Source organism: Thamnophis elegans, chromosome 4 (genome assembly GCF_009769535.1).
Source record: "Thamnophis elegans isolate rThaEle1 chromosome 4, rThaEle1.pri, whole genome shotgun sequence".
Taxonomy (NCBI): Eukaryota; Metazoa; Chordata; class Lepidosauria; order Squamata; family Colubridae; genus Thamnophis; species Thamnophis elegans.
Window position 1 is genome coordinate 79,127,594 of NC_045544.1, and position 21,306 is coordinate 79,148,899.

Here is a 21,306-nt window from a genome sequence, read left to right on the forward strand (position 1 = left end):
GTGCACACACAGATGCAAAGACAACACGAGGTCAGATATACCTACAGATGCATCAAGTTACTTCATTCAACAAAAGAAAATACAGACTTAAGGGAGGGTTCCCCTAAAGGTGCACCAAAGTTAACAAGCTCAGTTCTGTAATCTTAATTAGCCAGCTTGCAGCTGCTGCCTATGACTGACAAGACTTTAATCATTTTCATCTCTAAATTGTGTGTTTCCTAAATGGCTTGGGGACTTACAGCTGCCAGCATGCTAGGAAAACAGCTTGTGCTAGCACATTGCTTTTCATGAGTACTCCCCATTGTGTGCCTCTTGTATTTTATTGTATTCTAACAGTAAATAGTGTAATATATTATAAATACTATTGTTGGATTATATAAAGGCCCCAGTTTGTGGAAGTTGGAAGAAAAGTTTCCAATTCCATCTCTTGAGTACAGGTTCTCCACAGGACTGTGTCTTGAGTCCGCTACTGTTCACCTTGATGACCTACAACTGCAGTGCCAAATCTACAAATCTACAAATCATGTTGTGAAGTATGCAGATGACACAGCAGCGGTGGGTCTTATCTGGGATTATAATGAAGACGCTTATAGGGAAGAGGTAAAGGCTTTGGTGGACTGGTGCAATAAGTGTAACCTGGTTCTAAATGTTGATAAAACAAAGGATTTTAGAAAGAACTGGTATAGTTATACTCCACTTAGTATCAAGGATGCAACTGTTGGGTGGCCAACAGTATTAAGTATCTGGGGGTACAGATAACAATCTGAATTGGTCTCTGCACATGTCATACTTAGTGCAAACCAGCATTTGCATTTCCTGCATCGGATGAGGAGAGTACATCTTTCTTCTTCCATCCTGGACACTTTTTACAGAGGAACGACGGAGCATTTTAACAAACTGCATCACTGTTTGGTTTGGTGGCAGCAGTGCCTGAGATAGAAAGTCCATACAGAGAGTGGTAAGGTTAGCCAAGACCACTATAAGAAGCTCATTTCCTGTTATTCAGGATACTATTTATCAGCCCTATGTACTTAGAACTCCACACTGCTGCCATTAGTGGCAGTGGCAGGAGGCTTCTGCATATGCAGAAGTGTCACACACTTGCACGAGCGAACCTGTAGTAAAACCGGTAGAAACCCACCACTGCCCCGTACACCCAGTTTACAGTCTGTTTCTGTTGCTCCCCTCTGCGAGGAGGTTTTGAAGTATTTCTAGGAGGACTACCAGATTCTGCAACAGAATTTGTTCCCTATGCCATCCGTCTGGTAAACTCGCTAGGTTCATTTTTTTCGCCATGTACATGTATACATCAGAATTAGACTGTGTTGTTTCTCTGTGCCATATATGTGAGTATATGCATAATTTTGTATTTATTCTGTCTTGATACAATACAATACAATACAATACAATACAATACAATACAATAGCAGAGTTTGAAGGGACCTTGGAGGTCTTCTAGTCCAACCTCCTGCCTAGGCAGGAAACCCTATACCGTTTCAGACAAATGGCTATCCAACATCTTCTTAAAGACTTGCAGTGTTGGGGCATTCACAACTTCTGGAGGCAAGCTGTTCCACTGATTAATTGTTCTATCTGTCAAGAAACTTCTCCTCAGTTCTAAGTTGCTTCTCTCAATTAGTTTCCACCCATTGCTTCTTGTCGTACCCTCAGGTGCCTTGGAGAATAGTTTGACTCCCTCTTCTTTGTGGCAACCCCTGAGATATTAGAACACTGCTATCATGTCTCCCCTAGTCCTTCTTTCTCTTAAGCTAGACATACTCAGTTCCTGCAACCGTTCTTCATATGTTTTAGTCTCCAGTCCCCTAATCATCTTTGTTGCTCTTCTCTGCACTCTTTCTAGAGTCTCCACATCTTTTCTACATCGTGGCAACCAAAACTGAATGCTGTATTCCAAGTGTGGCCTTACCAAGGCATTATAAAGTGGTATTAACACTTCACGTGATCTTGATTCTATCCCTCTGTTTATGCAGTGTAGAACTGTGTTGGCTGTTTTGGCAGTTGCTGCACACTGCTGACTCATATTTAAATTGTTGTCCACTAGGACTCCAAGATCCCTTTCACAGTTACTACTGTTGAGCAAGGTACCACCTATACTGTACCTGTGCATTTCTTTTTTCTTGCCTAAATGTAGAACCTTACTCTTTTCACCATTGAATTTCATTTTATTAGATAGTGCCCAATGTTCAAGTTTGTCAAGATCCTTCTGTATCTTAAGCCTATCTTCTGGAGTGTTGGCTATTCCTGCCAGCTTGGTGTCATCTGCAAATTTGATGAGTTCCCCATTTATTCCCTCATCCAAATAATTGATTATGTAGTGTATATCCCTTTGAGAACCGTATGTAACAAAATTTCATTTTAATGTATGCTGATAAGTGTAAAGTTTATTCTATACTATTCTATTCTATTCTAAACTAACACAAACTTAATTCTCTTCTTGCTATTTATCGCAGGGCTGGGATGAATATTCCAAAGGGTGGGAGAGAAGGGTGAAAAATAAAGCTGAAATAAAATTGTAAGGCATTCATGGTCGTGATTTTTTTTCCATTTAGCAACCATATTACTTAGTAATTGAGTTGCAGGTCCCAATTGTGATTGCAAAACAAAGAGTACCTCTGTGCTTTTTTGACTATGTCCTATTATTCTAGGGCTGCCAGTAGATCAAACCATAGTACTTTTTGCTTCTGAATTCTAGTTTTTTAAATTATCATCAATATCTTTCTTCTGCAGTCTATACTTGCTACATAAAATTCATGATTATTTTATTTTTGATGACTAAAATTCCTTTTATTTAAAAAAAATGAATTTTAGTCATCAAAAAATTTTAAATAGTTAAAGAACTGTGGCAGTGATGTTTGAAAGTTCATTAGTTACTGCCCTTACTGATGTTTGCATAGTCAATTGAGTTCAGAAATGTCAAACTCTCAGGCTATATGTCTTTTATAATAAAAAATATCTTGTGATATGCCTCAAATGCTGTCATGTCCGAGATTAAACCAACTGCAAGATTTTCCTGGGAATGAAAAACTATAAAGATTTGTTCCTTCCCTAATAATGGACTGGGTTTTTGTGTTGTTTTGTTTTTGTCCTCTTTATTTACATATTCTCTTGTTTGTATTCTACTAGTTTTTCTGACAAGAACAATTCTTACTATTTCCTTCTTTTCAACCATCTATAAGTAGAAGAGCCTGCATCCATAATTTATAAAAATACTTTTTTTCCATATTGAGATTACAAGTAGTGTCAGTGTTTCTATTTCCATACCTTGCTAGCTGATAACCTGAAGTTGCACGGGTATTTATTTATAGGGGGAAATGTATTTCTAATAATAATTTCTAATGTTAAATAAGAAATAATTTCTAATGTTAGATTTTTTTCTCCCTTGCCAGGGGGAGCCCCCTTGTGGAGTACTGTGAAGCCATTACCATAGCAACTCCACTGTGCTGTACAATAGAAGCCATTTTATGGTAGTACAGTAGAAGCCATTTTAAGGCACAACAGGTTATAGCTTAACAGAACACACACCCTGAGGGGTGTTAGGGGTTTCTTATCCCCACAGTATTTTTTCTCCAGAAAGTAAGTCATCTGTGTACCAAGTTTGGTTGAAATTGCTCAAGGTGTTCCAGACTTATGCTGGGACATACACACATACAGCCATTTTTATACATATAGAAGATTTTTTAAATTTTATACTCTGCTTTTTACCTTCAAATTACACATGGGGCACTACCAAAAAGAGAGTGAAAAGAAAGGATTGGACTAAAATTTACTGTAATATGCTCAGCATGGCTTGACCTTATCTTGCTCAGCCGATCTCCAAAATTTATCCACCAATAACTGATCTCCTCCTCCCCCTCGGGTTTTGGATAAGTTTTCAAAAACTAGAAAAACTCAAAAACTAGAAACATTTTATATATGATACTTTCCAGATAGAAATGTACCAAGGCCTTGGATAACAATAGAGGCATTTTCTCTTGAAGCAGTTATGTCATAAAAATGTATGTATGGTTATTTGTGTATTTTTATGTTTTGTCTAATTATAAAATCTCTATTTTTTAAAAATGAAACCAGAAGAAAGGAAATGTTTCTTGCAAACAAGCTCCTATATATATTTAATGTTTAGGTTCTTGGTTGGAATTAGAAGACTAATGTTATTGATAGTTCACTCAGTAACTTTTTGCTACCAAGATAGAAAAATAAAACTTTTTAATATGCAATACATTATATTATGCTGGTTCCATAAAAATTACAGCATTGAGAGAAAATTTCTCCACCTTTTATAACTTTATAAATCAGTACTTATCTACTTACAATGTGATCTGAAGTTTCTTTAACTTCTATAATACAGGACACTGTTTTAGATGTAGCCTGCTTAATCAGAATTTCTTTATCTATTAATAAGACCATAATCTGGGGCAAATATTAAAACCATCGTTTTATCCACCTTTTTCCCTAACAATTTTGTGTATTAACAAATTTTCATGTAATTTTAGTACACGCTAATTTGGAGTGTTTCTAACTAATTTTATTTCACCCAATATTTTTCTTGATATTTCTCTTAATTTTCTCTATAAGGCTGCCTCAATTTTATTGAATGAGATACTGGAAGCTGGTAGAGTTGATGTATCTGTCATAGTTATATATGTTTTTTTTCATCTTGAAATTAGAATGAAGAAGCACCCAGTAATTCAGAGTTATTTTAGAGTAGATTTATTTCCAGTGGCAAAACTGGAGAAACTAGAGATTCATTTAATTTAGTTTATAGAATATCATTGTAAGACTGTGTCAATCACCTCTTCTGAACATAGACAAAAGAAACACCTACATCTTTTAAAAAAATATGCTCACATATTCACTAAAGTAGAAATGGCAAGATATTTGTGAGTGAGAGAGAAAGAGAGAGAGAAGTAGTAGTAGTAGTAAAGTTTGAAAATATTTTATCGTATACTGATTATCTACAGAATAATCATCTTTCTGTCAAAGGTTTGCAAAGAAATGTGTTTTCCTGTTTATTTTCTTATTCCGTAAAGAAAGATTACAAATACAGTTTTTAAAACACATAGTAATTGATGACAAGTTTTAAGGAGATCCTTTGCGCCTTTTAGATAAATAACAGCATATAGATGTTGTGTTTGGCTTTTCATGCCTTTGTATAATCATTTACATTTAGATTGTTATCCTCAAAGAAAGGAGGAAGCACAGTATGGTGCTTTCATATGTTTTTGGTTATTGGAGCTACAGCTAATGCACTGTACCCTAAAAAATTGTTCTCCTGCTTAGGCAGGACAAGGCTGAATTTGTGTTAAATTGTTTTTTCATCAAATGCAACGTTGGTTGCATGGGGACTGTGGAAATGAGATTGTATGTGAGAATCTATAAACAAAGGCTTTAGTTGTTAGATTAATGCATTCCTCTATGTGTCATAATCAAGTCAGTGGCTAATTTGTTTTGCATTTGATTTCTGAACTTAGGAGACACAGAGTTTTCTTCTGTTTTTATGTTTCAAAAAGTACATGCAAATCCAAATAGAAGAGTACTATTTGCATTTTTTAAGTTGTACACAATTAATGACAACTGTGACTAAAGTAGAACTCCCACTAATGCTGCATTCCAAATGTTTCCCAAAACGAATAGAGTCACAGGTGGAGAGCGAGCCTTCTCCTGAGAAACGGCCACGGTTACTGGAGGACGGTCACGATAGACCTGAAGAAATCAGCCGTTCCAAACAGAAGAGCAGACGCAGGTGTTTCCAGTGCCAAACAAAATTGGAGCTGGTACAGCAAGAGCTGGGATCATGTCGCTGTGGTAAGGACTGATAGCAGATTTGAATTAAGATTTCTTTTAATGTCCCACCCAGTGAGGAATAATGAGCAATAATATGGTAAAGAAATAATAGCAAAACCTTCACAATAACTTTAGTAGATTAAATAGTAATAGCACTTAGACTTATATACCACTTCAAAGTGCTTTACAGTTCTCTCTAAGCAGTTTACAGAGCCAGCATATTGCCCCCAACAATCTGGGTCCTCATCCTCATAAAGATAGAAAGCTGGGTCAACCTTCAGCTGGTGAGATTCGAACTGCCAAACTGCTGGCAGTCAGTATAAGTAACCTGTAGTACTGCATTCTAACTACTGTTGGCACCAAGGCTCATCTGACAAGATCAACCTTATTACTGTAATAATATTTTGTATGTAAAGAGGGAAATTATAGATTTATTTTACTTATGGGTTTAACTATTTAGATTTAACAAACTATTGAAGTGCCTTATTTTGAGTGACAGTTCGGAGTATCCAATATAGATAGAGCAGTCATATGAAGCTGCCTTTTTTCCAAATCCATCTATTCTAGATCATTATTCTAACAACATCTTCCAGGGGTTCCAGACTGACATTTTCAGCCATTCTAGATATTAAATCTGGATTTTGTGAATGCGAAGCATGTATAATTCCCCTGAGCTAAAGTCTCTTCCATAAGTCTTTTGTACAGTAGTTTTAAAAATCGTATGTCCAACCCAGAGGGTCATCATACATATAAAGTTCCACTCCATCAACCTGAGCCTCCATCTAAATATTTCTTGTAATTACTTTTCCATGAAGGACGTAAATCACAGAATATCTGTGAGGTGTTCCATGGGAAATGGGAACAATCAAGTATAGTGAATTGTTCTGACCCCCCCTCGTTCCACACCAAAACACACTCCGAGCCAGAGATAAATTACAGCATTTAATTAACAGACAAACAGGTCCTTGGCAGCAACCCAGCACAGACAAGCTTGGGCAGCAATAAACACAGATAAGGCTTGGCAGCAATCCAGCCTGCCAAGCTCATACAAAGTTCTCCGACATTCAATTCTGTGTTGACTTCTGCAAAGAGGGTGTGTGCACAAGTAGCCTTTTTATAGTCTGGAGAGGAGCCTAATGACCATCAGCTGAGTACAATGACCTCCTGTAATTGCATAATTGTTCTTCGATGGCGTGCATCCAGGAACAACTCACTACTGGCCTCCGTCTCACTTTCCCTTGTCTCCTCCCCACTGGTCCAAGACTCAGGTGTCTCCTGGTGGCCAACCAGCCTCTCTGCGCCCTGCTCGGAGTCGGAACCCTGTCCAGGGTCCTCCAGAGCCGACTCAGAGGGCCCCTCGCTCTCGGAGTCTGGTGGCAGCTCCAACGGCTCCTGCTGGGCCACAACAGTGAATTATCATGAAAAGGAACTAGGAGTAATTCATATCATTGGAACTTTATATTAACTTATTTTGTAGAAATTTGAATTCCATATTTAATTTTTTCAATATTTTTTTCATCTTGCATCTATAAGTTTTTGTACTCTCTCATAGAACTAAAACCAAACACCATTATTTATTCATGAAAGATAATATCTATTAGTAATGCTACTCTATATGTTCAAGATTCAGAATGATCAGACTGTGGTTTGAAAAGGTGTCACATGTATCTACACACCTGAAAGGGAAAAATAAGCTGCTGACTACATATCTAAGATTACTACTCACAGGACTCTGTTTAAAATGTTGTTCTTGGTTTCCTCGGTAAAATACAAACTAAGACAGTAAAACTGCTTAAACATGACTATCTGTGATATTTATTGTTATATTAGTGCATTTGTCACAGTTTGATTAAGGGCACTTGCTGACACTGAAGCATTCTAGACATAAAATTTGTCTTAATAAAAGAAAGGTGAATATAGTTGTGTTTGAAAATATTCCAAGCCCGATAGCTTAATTAACAGTGCACTTAGCTTTTGAAACAACCCAATTAGATTAAAAAATAATGCTCGTTTGCTTGGTTGATTCCAATTGCCCAGTAAAGCTGCATTGGTGCTGGAGAAGAGCCAGCAGTATTCCCTGAATGCTTTTCTCTGGAGCTGTCTCCAGACACTAATACTGTACTATGTTGGTTGAAAGATTTTCTCAAATGGTATAATGTTATAGAAGAGAGAGGGAGAGGGAGGGAGAGAGAGAGAGGGAGAGAGAGAATATTGTATGAAAAGAGAAGTTCAAGGGAGGGTCATTTGGAAATAATTCCAATCTACCCCATTCTTCCAATAGCGATATTGCTGATCCAAGTTTATTCCATAAAAAGGAGGCATCCCTTTTTCAGAGAAGCATTTGTGATATCTACCTTTTTCCATGTATTCCTCTATAAATAGCAATAGCACTTAGACCCATATACTGCTTAACAGTGCTTTACAGTCTTCTCTAAACAGTTTAAGGAGTCAGCATATTGCCCCAACAATTTGGGCCTTCATTTTAACCGACCTCGAAGGATGGAAGGCTGAGTTAATCTTGAAGGAGCCCTTAGCTAGTTTTTTTAGAAAAAAAATTGTAAAGCCCACTCCTCCAGTTTAATTATTAAATATCATAGCATCCAAATATTTTCACATCTGATCTTTTTGTTACCGGGAGGTCCTCAGCTGTGCAATATCATGCTTCAATGGGGCTATGGTAATAGCAGTTGAATATATTTCTATTGTGCTTAATATTTATGTTTGATAATAAAGCTGGCATCTGTCTCTTGAATACATATGAGGAAATGTATCAACCCCCTACAACGTCATTGTATTTAATGTATTCATTCTTTTAAAAGATGAATTCCTTAAGGGGGTGATTGCCATTTCTGTCTAAGCCTGTTGTTGCATTTAGAGATAATACTAGAAAATGCTAGTCATGTCAGGTCTGCTGAAAAAATGACTAATTTCAATACTATAAATATTTAAAATCTACATACTGCTACATAAGGATTTGGAGGAAAAATGCACCCATTCATAATTGTTAGATAGAGTTAATAATTTTAAGAAGATCTTTAAAATTAAGATTAACAAATTAGCAAATATGATTATTATGTTAAAATATGTTAATACAAATGTGATGTCAGTTTTGTAAGTCCAGCCATATAGTTAAAATAAATCAAATATAGGCATTGTGGTTTTTCTGTTGAAATGCTACTCACCTGCTTTAGAATACATTTTCTTTATCTCTTGCAGAACACAAGTTCTTTTACAATAGCTGTGAGAGATAACACGAGTTTATCCATGTGAATAGTGCAAATCTCGGTATAATGGAGACTAAAATTTTGTTTCTAGTTAATTCTGAACTACTGCTCTGTCAATTGGAAGGAGACTTTCCAAATGTCAAAAATACCCAGTAACTCTAGAAACATTTATACTATTCTAAAATGTATGTTTTTTTCACTCTGGGGTCCCCCCTCCCTTTCTAAGGATATTAGTAATTGTTTTCCCAATTTGTAGAAACATATTCTGACTCCAGTAATGGTTGTCACATTCACCTAAAATGGGTACCGTACTTTTCCGAGTATAAGATGCACCAGAGTATAAGAGGCACCCTAATTTTGGTGGAGGAAAACAGGGGAAAAAAGTTTCTGCCTCTGCCTACCAGCATCCATTGGTAGTAATGTGGCTAGCATCCTTGCAGCAAACAGCAAATGGCCTGGCCAGGTTCAGTAGCCTGATTCAGGAGGAGCAGCTGATTGAAGAGTGGAATACCCCCAGCCAGTTGTTCCAGGCTGCAAGGATTGCCACAGACCATCGCCGCCTGTGTGCCTCGCATTTTCCGGCAGTTCCAGGTGGCGGGGATCCTCATTTCCACTCGGATTTTGATAATGAGCAGCACAGATTTTTTTTATCCATTTAAAACAAATCCTATCACCCTACACAGATTTAACTGGAGTGGGTGAGGTGGGATGCAATGGGGGATGATTTTCATGGGGGCAGAAGAGGGACTTGGCTGCTCGAAGAAGCTGGCCACTGTTGGTGGCGCTTGGGATCGCTGAAGCCCTATTGGAGGGACACCTGCTGCGGGGGCCCAGACCCTTCCTGTACAAGGGCATTTACAGTAACAATGCATTGGTTAACATCAGCTCCCAAACTTTTGCGGCATAAAACTGAAACCAGGTGCTCTTGTGAGGTGGCGCAGGAGCTCCTTGGGAGAGGCAAGGACAAGCTTGGTGTTTCCTCTTTCCCAACCCCCTTTCTCTTTCCCCCACTTTCCCTGACCTGCCTGCAATCTTAGTCCATGGCTCCTTGGCTTATCTTTGCTTTTCTTCTGCCCGCCCCATTCTGTGAGCTGGAGCGCTGAGGAGGCACGGCAGAAACACATGAAAGCAAGAAGTAAAAAAACAAAACAAACATGGAGTTTCATCCAGTAAAGGCTTGGCAGTGGGGCTGCCAAGGAACAAGAGTGTCCAAATCTGAGGGGAAGAAGGTGGCTGTTTTCCTTTTGAAGAGGCTCTTTTTCCCCACCCCTTTCCCTGGGATCATAGGGAATGCCTCATCTCTGCAAGCTCTCTCGCCCCCTTTGTTTCTCCCCCCACTTTTGTGAGGATTGTGGTACCATTGGGAAGGTGATCATGCTTTGAAAACCTTAGGAGAGGAGGAGGAAGAAAATGGGCTTTTCGGACAGCGGTTTTTGGCAGGTTCCAAGCACGGCTTTCTTTCCCAGTTATTCAGAGGCTTTTGTATATGCCGCCCCCCTCCTCCTCCTCCTGCAAATGAGAGGTGCCTCAGAGACTCTAGATTTCTCAGGATGCTAGATTGGGAAGTTAATAACCTGGAATGGGATACAATCAAGCTTGATTCAAAGGCTTCACTGCGCTGCCACCCAAAAATGCTGTTACGGCGATCTCTGCAGAGCCCACTTCACCTGCCCCTTCTCGGGCAGTTCCGGGTGGCAGAGATCATGATAACATCATTTTTGAGTGGCAGCGAAGTGATCTCAGGAGCTTGATTGTATCCCATTCCAGGTTTTTAACATCACAATCTAGCATCCTGAGAAAAGCCATTTTTGCAATCAGGGAGGAAAAAGAGCATTTAAGGTGACAGGCGGTTCCAAGCTGCAGGGATCGTGGAGCAGCCTGGAACCGCTCGCCACTTGAAACACTCTTTTTCCTCTCTGATTGGGCGTGCATTCCTCCTAGCTACATCTGTCTCCTGGGTCAGGAGGCAAGCCGACAAGCCAGCAATCGGCCAGCTGCCTCTGATCTGCCTGCCCTGTGTCTGCACCCGGCTCCTGCACCCTCGCTCGACTCTGCTGCTGTCTCGCTTTTCTCCCTGGCTCACAGGAGAAAAAAGAAGGCGAGTCTGCAGAGGAAGAGGGTGTACGGCTCTGCAGTATGCACTGGAGAACTGGGAAGGAAAGCATTTTGAGGTGGCAGCGCATGCTGGAACACCTGCCATCTGAAATGCAATGCCCTTTTTTGGCCTCCACACACGCCAGTTTTAAAATTGGGTAGGGGATTGTGGCACTGCCGCCCAAAAATGCTTTCATTGAAAAGGCTTTGAACGCAATTCCCTGGGAAATCTTTGGGAATCAGGCTCCATGTGGAAGTGAGGATTCCCCACCTCAGCCTGGAACCACCTGAAAATGCGATGCATGGAGCGGGTGGGTGGAGCTACACTTGGAGTATAAGACACACCAAGATTTTCACCCTCCTTTTGGGGGAGGGGGGAAGATGCATCTTATACTCCAAAAAATATGGTAATTTTATTTGTTTATTTATTTTGTGCCTTTGAGTCAGTTTTTGTTTTCTGGTGATTGCCTAGGCAAATCAGTGCAATTTTCTTAGCAAAGTTTCAGAAGAGGCTTGCCTTTACCTTCTTAAGCCAGCAGTTGGCTCAAGCTTACTAGAACTCATGGTCTCATAGTTTTTGACCTGATGTCCTAACTGAAAATCTTAAAACACCTCAGTTATTTCATAATAAAAGTATCTGGTTCTGTTTTTATAATTTTTTGCAATTTTACAGTAAAAACAAGAGTTAACACTTGGGCACATATACTCCTTTTCCTTTAGGTTTTATTTCAGGTTTTGTATTACAAATTTCATTCAGGAGTAGTAACAAATAGCTGGCTATTATTCTCCAAGTAGCATAACATGCTAAAATAGCAAGTAATGCTTCCCTAATAGCATAATGTTGTAATAAGAAAAAATGCAAAATGAAGTTTATCTGCATTTTTTTTTTACTTTGCATTTTCTTCGTAAATCCTCAATAGACTTTATAATTGGTGGAGCATATACATGGAAGTAATAAATATTTACTGTCTATATTTTTAAAATAGTAGTATCTGCTGCTTGGGGTCCAATCTCTCTCTCTTTTTCTCTCTCTCCCTTCCTCCCTCTCTCCTTCCCTCCCTCCTTGCCAGGGGCCTACATTTGTGGGATCCCAGGCGATAAGTCTTCACTGCCCTGGGGCCTGCCTTATGAAGCATGCCCTCCCCCCAAAAAATTAGGGCAACTCCATCTATTTTGATGTTCTAAAAGTCCCTCGAGATTTAGTTGTGCTACCAGGCCTGGAGGTCCCAGGGAAAAGAGACTTTTTAGATGGCTCCACCATTGAGATGGATGTACTCTCTCTCTTTCTCTCTTAATCTCCATTTTTAACTATTATTTTTATATTTTAAGATATATGTTATGTTATGTTTATTGATAATTGTACATCACCCAGAGTCACTTCTCATGAGATAGGCAACTGTATATTTTTTATTAATAAATACATAAATAACTGCAGATTTTGGAGTCCACTGTGTATTTCACTCATCATTCATCATATTATGTGTCTCATGTTTCAAAGGTAATCTGAATTTATGGGGCATACCCAGACTATTATATGATAATGTACATTTCTATCACTATGCTCCAAACCTAGTGAATTGTAGACAAACTGGATATTGACACTGACTTTATAGGTACTATAACTGATAATGATAAGTGCTATGCTTTTTACTTACTTGCCCCTTTTTATAATTTGTGCAAGACATGTCCTAAACATCAACCATATGTGAGGTAAAATCTGGAGGATGTTATTGGTTTTATAACATAATTGCAATCCAAACAAGTATGTAGCCTATACATCATTAAGATATCATTTTTATTCATCTTCAAATATTTAAAGGTAAGCAATTTCATTTTTATGTTCTAAAGATTAGAATCTGAAACAACTCATTGAATTACAGAAATGAGTTTCAGTAAATGCTAGGAGCAATCAATATATTCTCTATAAATTTTAGGGCTGCTTTTTCCACATATCTAGTGTTACTCTATGGAAACTCTAATGTTTATCTTTTTATAGTATACAATTACATTGAATGTCTTTTAAAAATCCCATGATCCCAAAGGGTCTCTTGCAGACATGAAGCATTTGGGGCCATGTCTTACCTAGCCTACTACAAAATTCTTCCAATACTGAAATTAATCCAAATCCCCCTTTTGTCACCAGGCAGTAATTTGTAGGGCAGGGGCAGGGCAGGAAAGAATCAGAGTTTAAATAATCCTCTTCTGCCACTAGTCAAGGATGCTTCAGAATTATTCATATACTGTTCTTTGCTGAGAATATCTGAAGCATGAAATTTTAGTTAAATTATTGCTGCTGTTTTAAATTCAGCAGTAGTAATAATGGTGCAGGATTATTGTTTCTCCTTCAAAACAATTTTCATTGTTGTGAAGTATTTAAGGTATCTGAATATCAGAAACATTTTTATTCTATTACATTATGAGCATTTAAGAGGATTGTAAGACTTGGAAAGAGGGTACTCCAAATATTTTACTAAAGAGTCAGCACAAAGATCCTTGAAATACAAATTCAGAGTGTCTTTCTTCAAGAAAGAATTCCTTGCGTATAGTGGCATTTTTCTACTATTCAGTATGGGTTATTAACTGCTGACAAGAAATTCATACCTCATAAATAATTCTTAAGAGCCATTGCTGTATAAATTGAATGTGTTATAAATTGTGATGGTTCTTTTTGTACTGTGCTGTGCCTAGAGCAGAAAGAACAGAGTATGTCATTTCCATTAATTTCTAATGAGGTGCCAATTAAAGGAAAGGAAGAACCTCAGAAGGAAAGTCATAGGGCCACCCTGAATCTTCTATCCTGCAGCTGTCAGAGAAGCAGGCCCCCAAACCTTTCCTAAAAATTCCATTAAATTACAATCTCATCTAGTGCTCACACAGACAAATTCAGTTTCCCTTTGATTTTCAAAAGACCAATTTGTAAGACGAGTTCTGCATTTTCTCACACAGCAAACTGGAAGAAGCAAGGGGAATTGCTAATTGCCTCTGCACATTTCAGGCTGAGGAAGAAAATGTGGAAGCAACTTTTCATTTTATATGTCTTTAACTGGCTAAACTTTAAATCAAGAATCTTGGAATAATTCCACTTTCCTGTATATATGATTTTTTTAGATGGCAGTTATATCACACATATGTTGACAACAGTAACCTACAGTATTTTATTGGACAAGCTTCTATGTAGTTTAATATTATATTGGATTTAATGGCTGCCCAAAAGATAATTTAGTATAATGTTAGCTTCACTGTGTGGTAAAAAATATAATATAAGGATATTATTAAGCAAATTTATGTTAACAAAAATGAGTATTTGCAAAATTGACACTTCAGTTGTAAGAAGACAGAAAGAGCCTTTTCCAGAAATAATTTACTTGTGAAAAATGCATTAATTTTAGTTTTTCTAAAACTAAATTAACAGTGACTTATTCCTGAATAATAGCCTATGAATGTTTGCTGAAAAAAACCAAAGATTCCATTTTAAATAAATGAGTGAGATGCAGAGATGCTGCTGAAAATTATTTAAGTGTCTTTGACAATTAGGTGTAATTTTAAAAGGACTGCTAAGTTATAATTAATAATTAATATTCCTAATTCCTTGTGATTCATCCCTTCCCCCAAAAAACAAGATATACTGTTTTCAAACTGGAATGTCCCCCAAATTTATCCTGTGACTTGAGATCATAAATGCTGCTTTCAACCCAACGCTATTATGTGTATCACAGCCTAAAACCACAGGAAATACAGTGGTGTGGTGGCCAAAAATGGAATAAACAAGTAACTAAAGCAGGAATAGGAAGTAAGAATATGTATTATGAAAAAAATTAACCGATTGTTTTCAAGAGAGCGTGCCTACCATGTAGGACCATTCAAAAGAGCTTGGATGATAATTCATGTGACTATAGAAATGCTGACTATGAATTTTTATATCTTCTGAAAGACTACACTTGCAGCATCTTATTACAAGGATCCCTTTGTTCTTATTAATCTAATGATTAACAGACATGTTGATCCCCAAGATCAAAATTCTTCTGTTCTTCCTAAAGAACAAATAAACATTAGGGGACATCCAGCTAAGTAAGTTGTGAAAGTTTTTTTCTTATAATCAGCAGCTCTGCCAAAGGGATCTCTAATAATAAAATCTTGATATTGAACTCTCTGCATAGAGCTCATAAAATCCACGTCAAACATCCAGGAAAGCCTAAGGCACAGTCCCATCCTGTCAGATGGGAACTATTCAAATCTGTGTGGCAGAGTGACATGATCTAAATTTTATTTCAGTAATGGTACCCTTTTTTGATAGTATTTAAAGAAAAACCTAAAATGAGTATTAAATTATTTTGTTTATTATGTAAATTTCTTAAATTGATTCTCCAAAATTATATAAATGTTGTATATAAATGCTATTTGAGCTGTAGCTGTTTTCTAACTTTATATTATACCAACTCCAATAAAATTATATATGTGAACTTATTTTTTATGCATTAAACTATTCCCATGCAAGTGAAATATTTGTTAAGTGAACTTTACCTCATTTTACAACCTTTTGTGCCACAGTTGTTAAATAAGCCAATGCAGTTGTTAGATTAGTAATATGGTTGTTAATTGAATCTGGCTTCCCCATTGACTTTGCTTGTAAGTTCACAAAAGGTGATCACATGACCCAGGGGAACAGCATGTCATAAATATCACTCAGTTGCCAAGTGTCTGAATTTTGATCACATGACCATGGGGATGCTGTAACAGTCGTAAGTTTGAAAAATAATCATAAGTCACTTTTTTCAATGCCGTGATGGGGCAGTGGTTAGAATGCAGTACTGGAGGGTACTTCTGCTGACTGCCTTCTGACTGCAGTTTGGCAGTTCGAATCTCATCAGGCTCAAGGTTGACTCAGCCTTTCATCCTTCTGAGGTGGGTAAAATGAGGACCCGGATTTGTTGTGGGCCAATATGCTTATTCTGTAAACCGCTTAGAGTGGGCTGTAAAGTCTATTGCTATTGAAATGCCACTAAATGAATTGTTGTAAGACAAGAACTACCTTTATCTGTAGACAACTGTTGCTAAAGTAGCCTAATTTCTATATAAGTAGACTGAAGAATGCACATTTATTTGTTATGGTAATTGGTTCCATTGTTGTCAACATAGCCATTGTAACCTAGGACTATATTTAACAATCTACATATCTGAAATATATATTTTATTATATACATACATACACACATACACATACACATACACATATAAAAATGCACACACACACACACACACACACACTCTCTCTCTCTATACTTATCAATGATAATCAAAATGGGATACTTGTTCTCCTTTAGAACATTAATTTAACACTACCTAAGAGATGGGTAGTGGCCAAAACCAAAATAATTCTGTATGGGAATATAGTAGACATTGTCCTTAAAACAGGCTTTTAAAATTTAAAGCTACAGCTAGGCAATGATTCAGCTACTGTTGCATGCAAAATGCAATGCATTCTAATTAAAGATAAATCCTACAGAATTAAAATATATCCAAAAATAGCCATTGAAAACCAGTTTATCAGGCAACTAACCTGTTTCCTAATTAAATGTCTAATTAATGATGTATGAATATGCATAATTTACATGAGAAAAAGTCTGAATATGAGTTTTCATATTTTAAATATTGCTAATTTCTTAACTCTTCCATAGCTTCACTGAAGTCTGCTTGTTTTTTAAATATGTTTCTAAATTACCTCAGAATAGCCCACTATTATCTCCTGTACATTCAAGGAAAATATGTCTCTAAAACAATATCTCCCTTAAGCTTATCAATACTGTAACCATTCATCAGAGGGACTTTTTCTTATAATAATTATAATTACATAATAAAACCATATCTTGGGTTTCTTTCTTTCTTTCTCCCTCCCTTTCTTTCTTTCCTTCATTTTTTGATATAAAGGAATTTAATTCTATCAGTTAGGAGTAAGTTGATTGTTCGTTTATAAATATGCACAAGCTTACAAATCTGCCTTAGAAGTCCTGTTTATGTATGCCATTTGCTAGGCAGTGAAGGTGAACCTTTTGGGCTTAACATGTCAAAAATTAGGAAAATGCCTAATTTGACCTGCTGTCATGTTGCGCATGCACTCACCTAAGCAAAAGAAAAACAATTATCTGTCTCCCTTTAAACAGTGACATATGGTGGCAGCCTGCAGCTTGCCTGAAGTAGAGGCATGTGTCTAAACTTCACCCCTAACACCACCACTGCCACTCAAAAAGGCTGCCTTGCACCATTCTCCAAGGCCCACAAGCTTGTTGTCTTTCTGTTGACAGTCCTCTGATGATGTTTTAGGTTGCATGAGGCTTCCATTCTTGAAGTAGCTTCAGAGCATGCTCTTCTATGGTATCCACAGCCTCTGAAAACCACAGAAAAGCACATGTTGTTCTCTGAAGATTTTTGTGCATCTTCTAGTGGGTTCAGAGATTGCAGAAGAACATACTTCAGGCCTCCCAAAGTTGCATGAGAACAGGGCATGCTTTGTTGGATGTTAACAAACATCCAACAAAGCTTGGGGTGTTACCCAAGCATTGTGGCATGTCTCTTTTGACATGTGTGTCATAGGTTTACTGGACTAGGGCCATTTGGCAAAATAATGTAGACATCGGAATCTTCCTTGATTCTGGTACATAGGTTCCAGAAATTCTAGCAATTTCTCAGACTTTTGTGGGGCAGAGTTCAACAGGCTCTCTGCTACTACTCTTATTGTTAGTACTTTTGTTTTATATTCATCTATATTGTTGTAGATCAAATTGTATTGCTGTCAATCTCTCTCTCTCTCTCTCTCTCTCTCTCTCTCTCTCTCTCTCTCTCTCTCTCTCTCTCTCTCTCTCTCTCTCTCTCGTATTCTCTGTATTAGAAGAAAGATAATACTTAGATTTAATATTTCTTCTGGAGGGGGGAGAGGAAAAGTTAATAGAAGAGGTTAAGATGTAATTGGTGGAGTTACAATATTAATTAGAGTGTTTATTTGCCAAAATATTGATTATCTTATTCAGGCATTGGCAGCAAATATAAGTAGCTATTTTGTAAAAAAAATTACTTCAATTGGAAAAACTAAGCTTTAAGGGCAGGAATATATAAAAACAATGACTGCTTATAAGGTTAAAATGTGTAGAATTATAAAAATGCCTCTTACGTTTCTATAACGTAAAAAATAGCTGTGCCTAGAAATTTGCGGTTATTTATTCTTGTCTTATCTGTCTTGCATTTTTATTGCACTGAAGCAAAAAACAGAAGATACAGATATGTTGCCAGGAAGTGCTAGTAATGCTTGTTTGTTTTAATTAATTTGTTGGTTGCACTTTAGGTTTTAATTAAATTCCAATTTTGAGATGGGGTATGTTTGTTTAGATAAATGCTCCATAGAGTGGCTTATAAAATAATAAATTTTAATTCAGGTAAATACTTTGTACCCATAGATGTTAGAGGCAGAAATCCAAAACTAAGACTAAAAACTTAATGACAATTTTGATATTATAGCTTCTGATAAATTCACACCTGAGTGAAAGATAAGATTTTTCCATATAAATCTTTACTAATTGAACACACATTTTTGGCTACTTGGGAGAAATTGCTGCAGGGACACTGAAAATAATATTTGAGTAATTCTTGCTGAGATATAGTCACTTCTTAGTTTAGTATGGAAAACATTGCCCTAATTCTAAACAAGCTTTATTTATCCATGATTGCACTGGCTTAGTCAAATATATTAATTATGACTGAGATATGGGTCTTCATGTCAGTTTTGACTATTAGTGACCACTTAGATTTTCTGTAGGATAATCTATTCCAAAGTGGTCTTTCAGGTCTTCTCATAGTACACTCATTGCCATTGTAACTGTGTCCATATTGCTGCTTCTGCCCTTTCCTTCCATATTTCCCAACATTACCAGTTTCCCCAGAATTTTATAATCTTCATATCCAAAGTATGATTATTTGAGCTTGGTGATTTCTTTTTCAAATAAGAACTCTGCATTGATTTCTTTGATGATCCATTGGTTTCTTTTCATAGATAGCTATGCACAGTATTCTCAGGAGTCTTCTCCAATACCAAAGTTTTAAAATGCCAATACTCTTTCTGTACTGCTTCTGCATATTCCCAACTTTCACTTCTATGGAGTGTCATGGGAAAAACATTGCCAGTACCATCCTGATTTTTTTACTGGTATTTGAATATTTTTTTACTTCATGTCTATTCTACCAAGTGCAAATCTATGGCATATTTCTTGGTTGCTGTTTCCATTATAGGTGACAAGTCAAAATAGCCAGAAACTATTCATACCTTCACAGTATCTTCATTGTCAATTCAAAGGCTAATTGCTATACTCGTTATCATTGGTTGGGTCTTCATTATATATATTAACTACTACTGTGCCCTTTGATTTTTATTACTAGAATTTACAGATAATTTACATTTTCTGCTGTTAAAGTAGTGTCATCAATATAGCACACATTATTGGTGTTATTTCCTAAAATTTCAAAATTAAACTTGTCTCCTTCCAGTATAGCATTCCTCATTATATATTTAACATATAGAAAATATATTTTGAAGCTATTACCAACAACCAAAAGGCATTTTAAACCTAAAGCAAAAGCAAGCAGATTCAAACAAACATTATAAATGTATATTTTATATTAGATGCAAAGCTAAAAATAAATAATGCTTTTCACTTTTTTTTAAAAGAGGGACAAAATTAACAAACTCTTGAAATCTCAGTTGTGTTACCTCTGAAGCAAAGTATATTCATATGATTAATAAATATGAATATCAAAGAAAGAATGCAAATTCATCAAAACCTACTTCAATCTAAAATAGTTTTTAATGTGAAAAATGATAATTTCAGTGCTTCACCAATATTTCATTTCAAGAATAAGATGCGTATAGTTTAATAAAAACTTAGATCAATTATCATAAGGTGTATTTTAAGCAATGAATCAAAACACATTATTCATATGAGTGATTTATGGTACACCTGAGGACCACCTCTGGATTTTAAGTATGCAAAGAATATTGCCTAAAATGAAACCTTCCAATATTTTTCGTGAAGAAGCATGTTGCTTTTAGTTCCCAAATAGAGTTTTCCACAGGGCATTTCCCTGTTGGATGCATCCCAGAAATAATATCTTTGTAGAAAGTTTCACATTAGAACCAGCAGTAAGCCTTAATTAAAGTTCTTCAAATTAAGCTTTGTTCTCATTTATTTGGATTTTCTCTAATGTCTTGTATTAAAGACTATGAGAGGAGAAAAGACATTAATTTGTTTACTAAATAAGTTTGAGATGTTGACAACAGAACAAAGTAGAGTCAGAATCAGGACATATGAAGAGTTATTAAAATTGAATATTGTTTTTAATAACCTAGAGTTCTTTTCAAACAGGAGAAAGCATTAATTACCATTGGTGCAAAAGGGAATTGGCTAAAGGAGATAAATTATCAGCAAATATAAAAGTTCCTTTGGGAGCTTTGTTGAACTTGACTAATAAGATGGTTTTGTTTTTGGAGTACTCTAACAGAAAGTATACATGGACCAAGATTGGCATCCGTTGCTATGCTTTTGGGATATAACCCAAAACATGTTATAGTGGAACATTTTTGTGAACTACACTCCAGTTATAATTAGCTGACCTCCCTGAGGATTACCACCTTGATTTAACAAAAAAACAATAAAACTATACATAAAGAGAGAAAACTGCCAAATGCAGAGTCAGTATTCAGCAAAGATTTATGATCAGATAAGTAACATGAGAAGGATTAATGGAGCAAATGGAATAATACAAAAAGGAGGTTCGTGTTTGTTGCACTGTTTACAACAAGGTCATTGACTGGGTAGATTATGCCGGGTTATGAAATATATTAAGATTAATATGAGTACCAGGACACCTGATTTATTTTTGAAAAATTCTTATAAACTAGTGAAGCAGAAGCTGCTGTTATAAATTAAATTTGAAGAAACAATGTTTTAGAATATAGATTGGAGTAAGACATAGATGCATATTGGCTTTATAATATTTAAATGTTATATTGCATATATTAGTGGAATGCAGGTTGGAAGAGAACAGAGTTGGAATCAAAATTGTTGTTTGAAATACTAACAATTTGACATATGCAAATGACATACTTTATTAGCCAAAAATAAGAAGATTTTGGAAATAAGAAAAT

At 36.5% G+C, this 21,306-nt stretch overlaps 1 protein-coding gene across 1 annotated transcript in view; it reads left to right on the top strand.

The window, feature by feature from the left end:
• ZFAND3 (zinc finger AN1-type containing 3) overlaps window positions 1-21,306 on the top strand; it is a 104,560-nt gene that overhangs the window by 77,106 nt on the left and 6,148 nt on the right. The window contains exon 6 of the mRNA XM_032215857.1: window positions 5,653-5,823. Coding sequence (XP_032071748.1) covers window positions 5,653-5,823 — 171 coding nt within the window. The remainder of the gene's footprint in view (window positions 1-5,652; window positions 5,824-21,306) is intronic.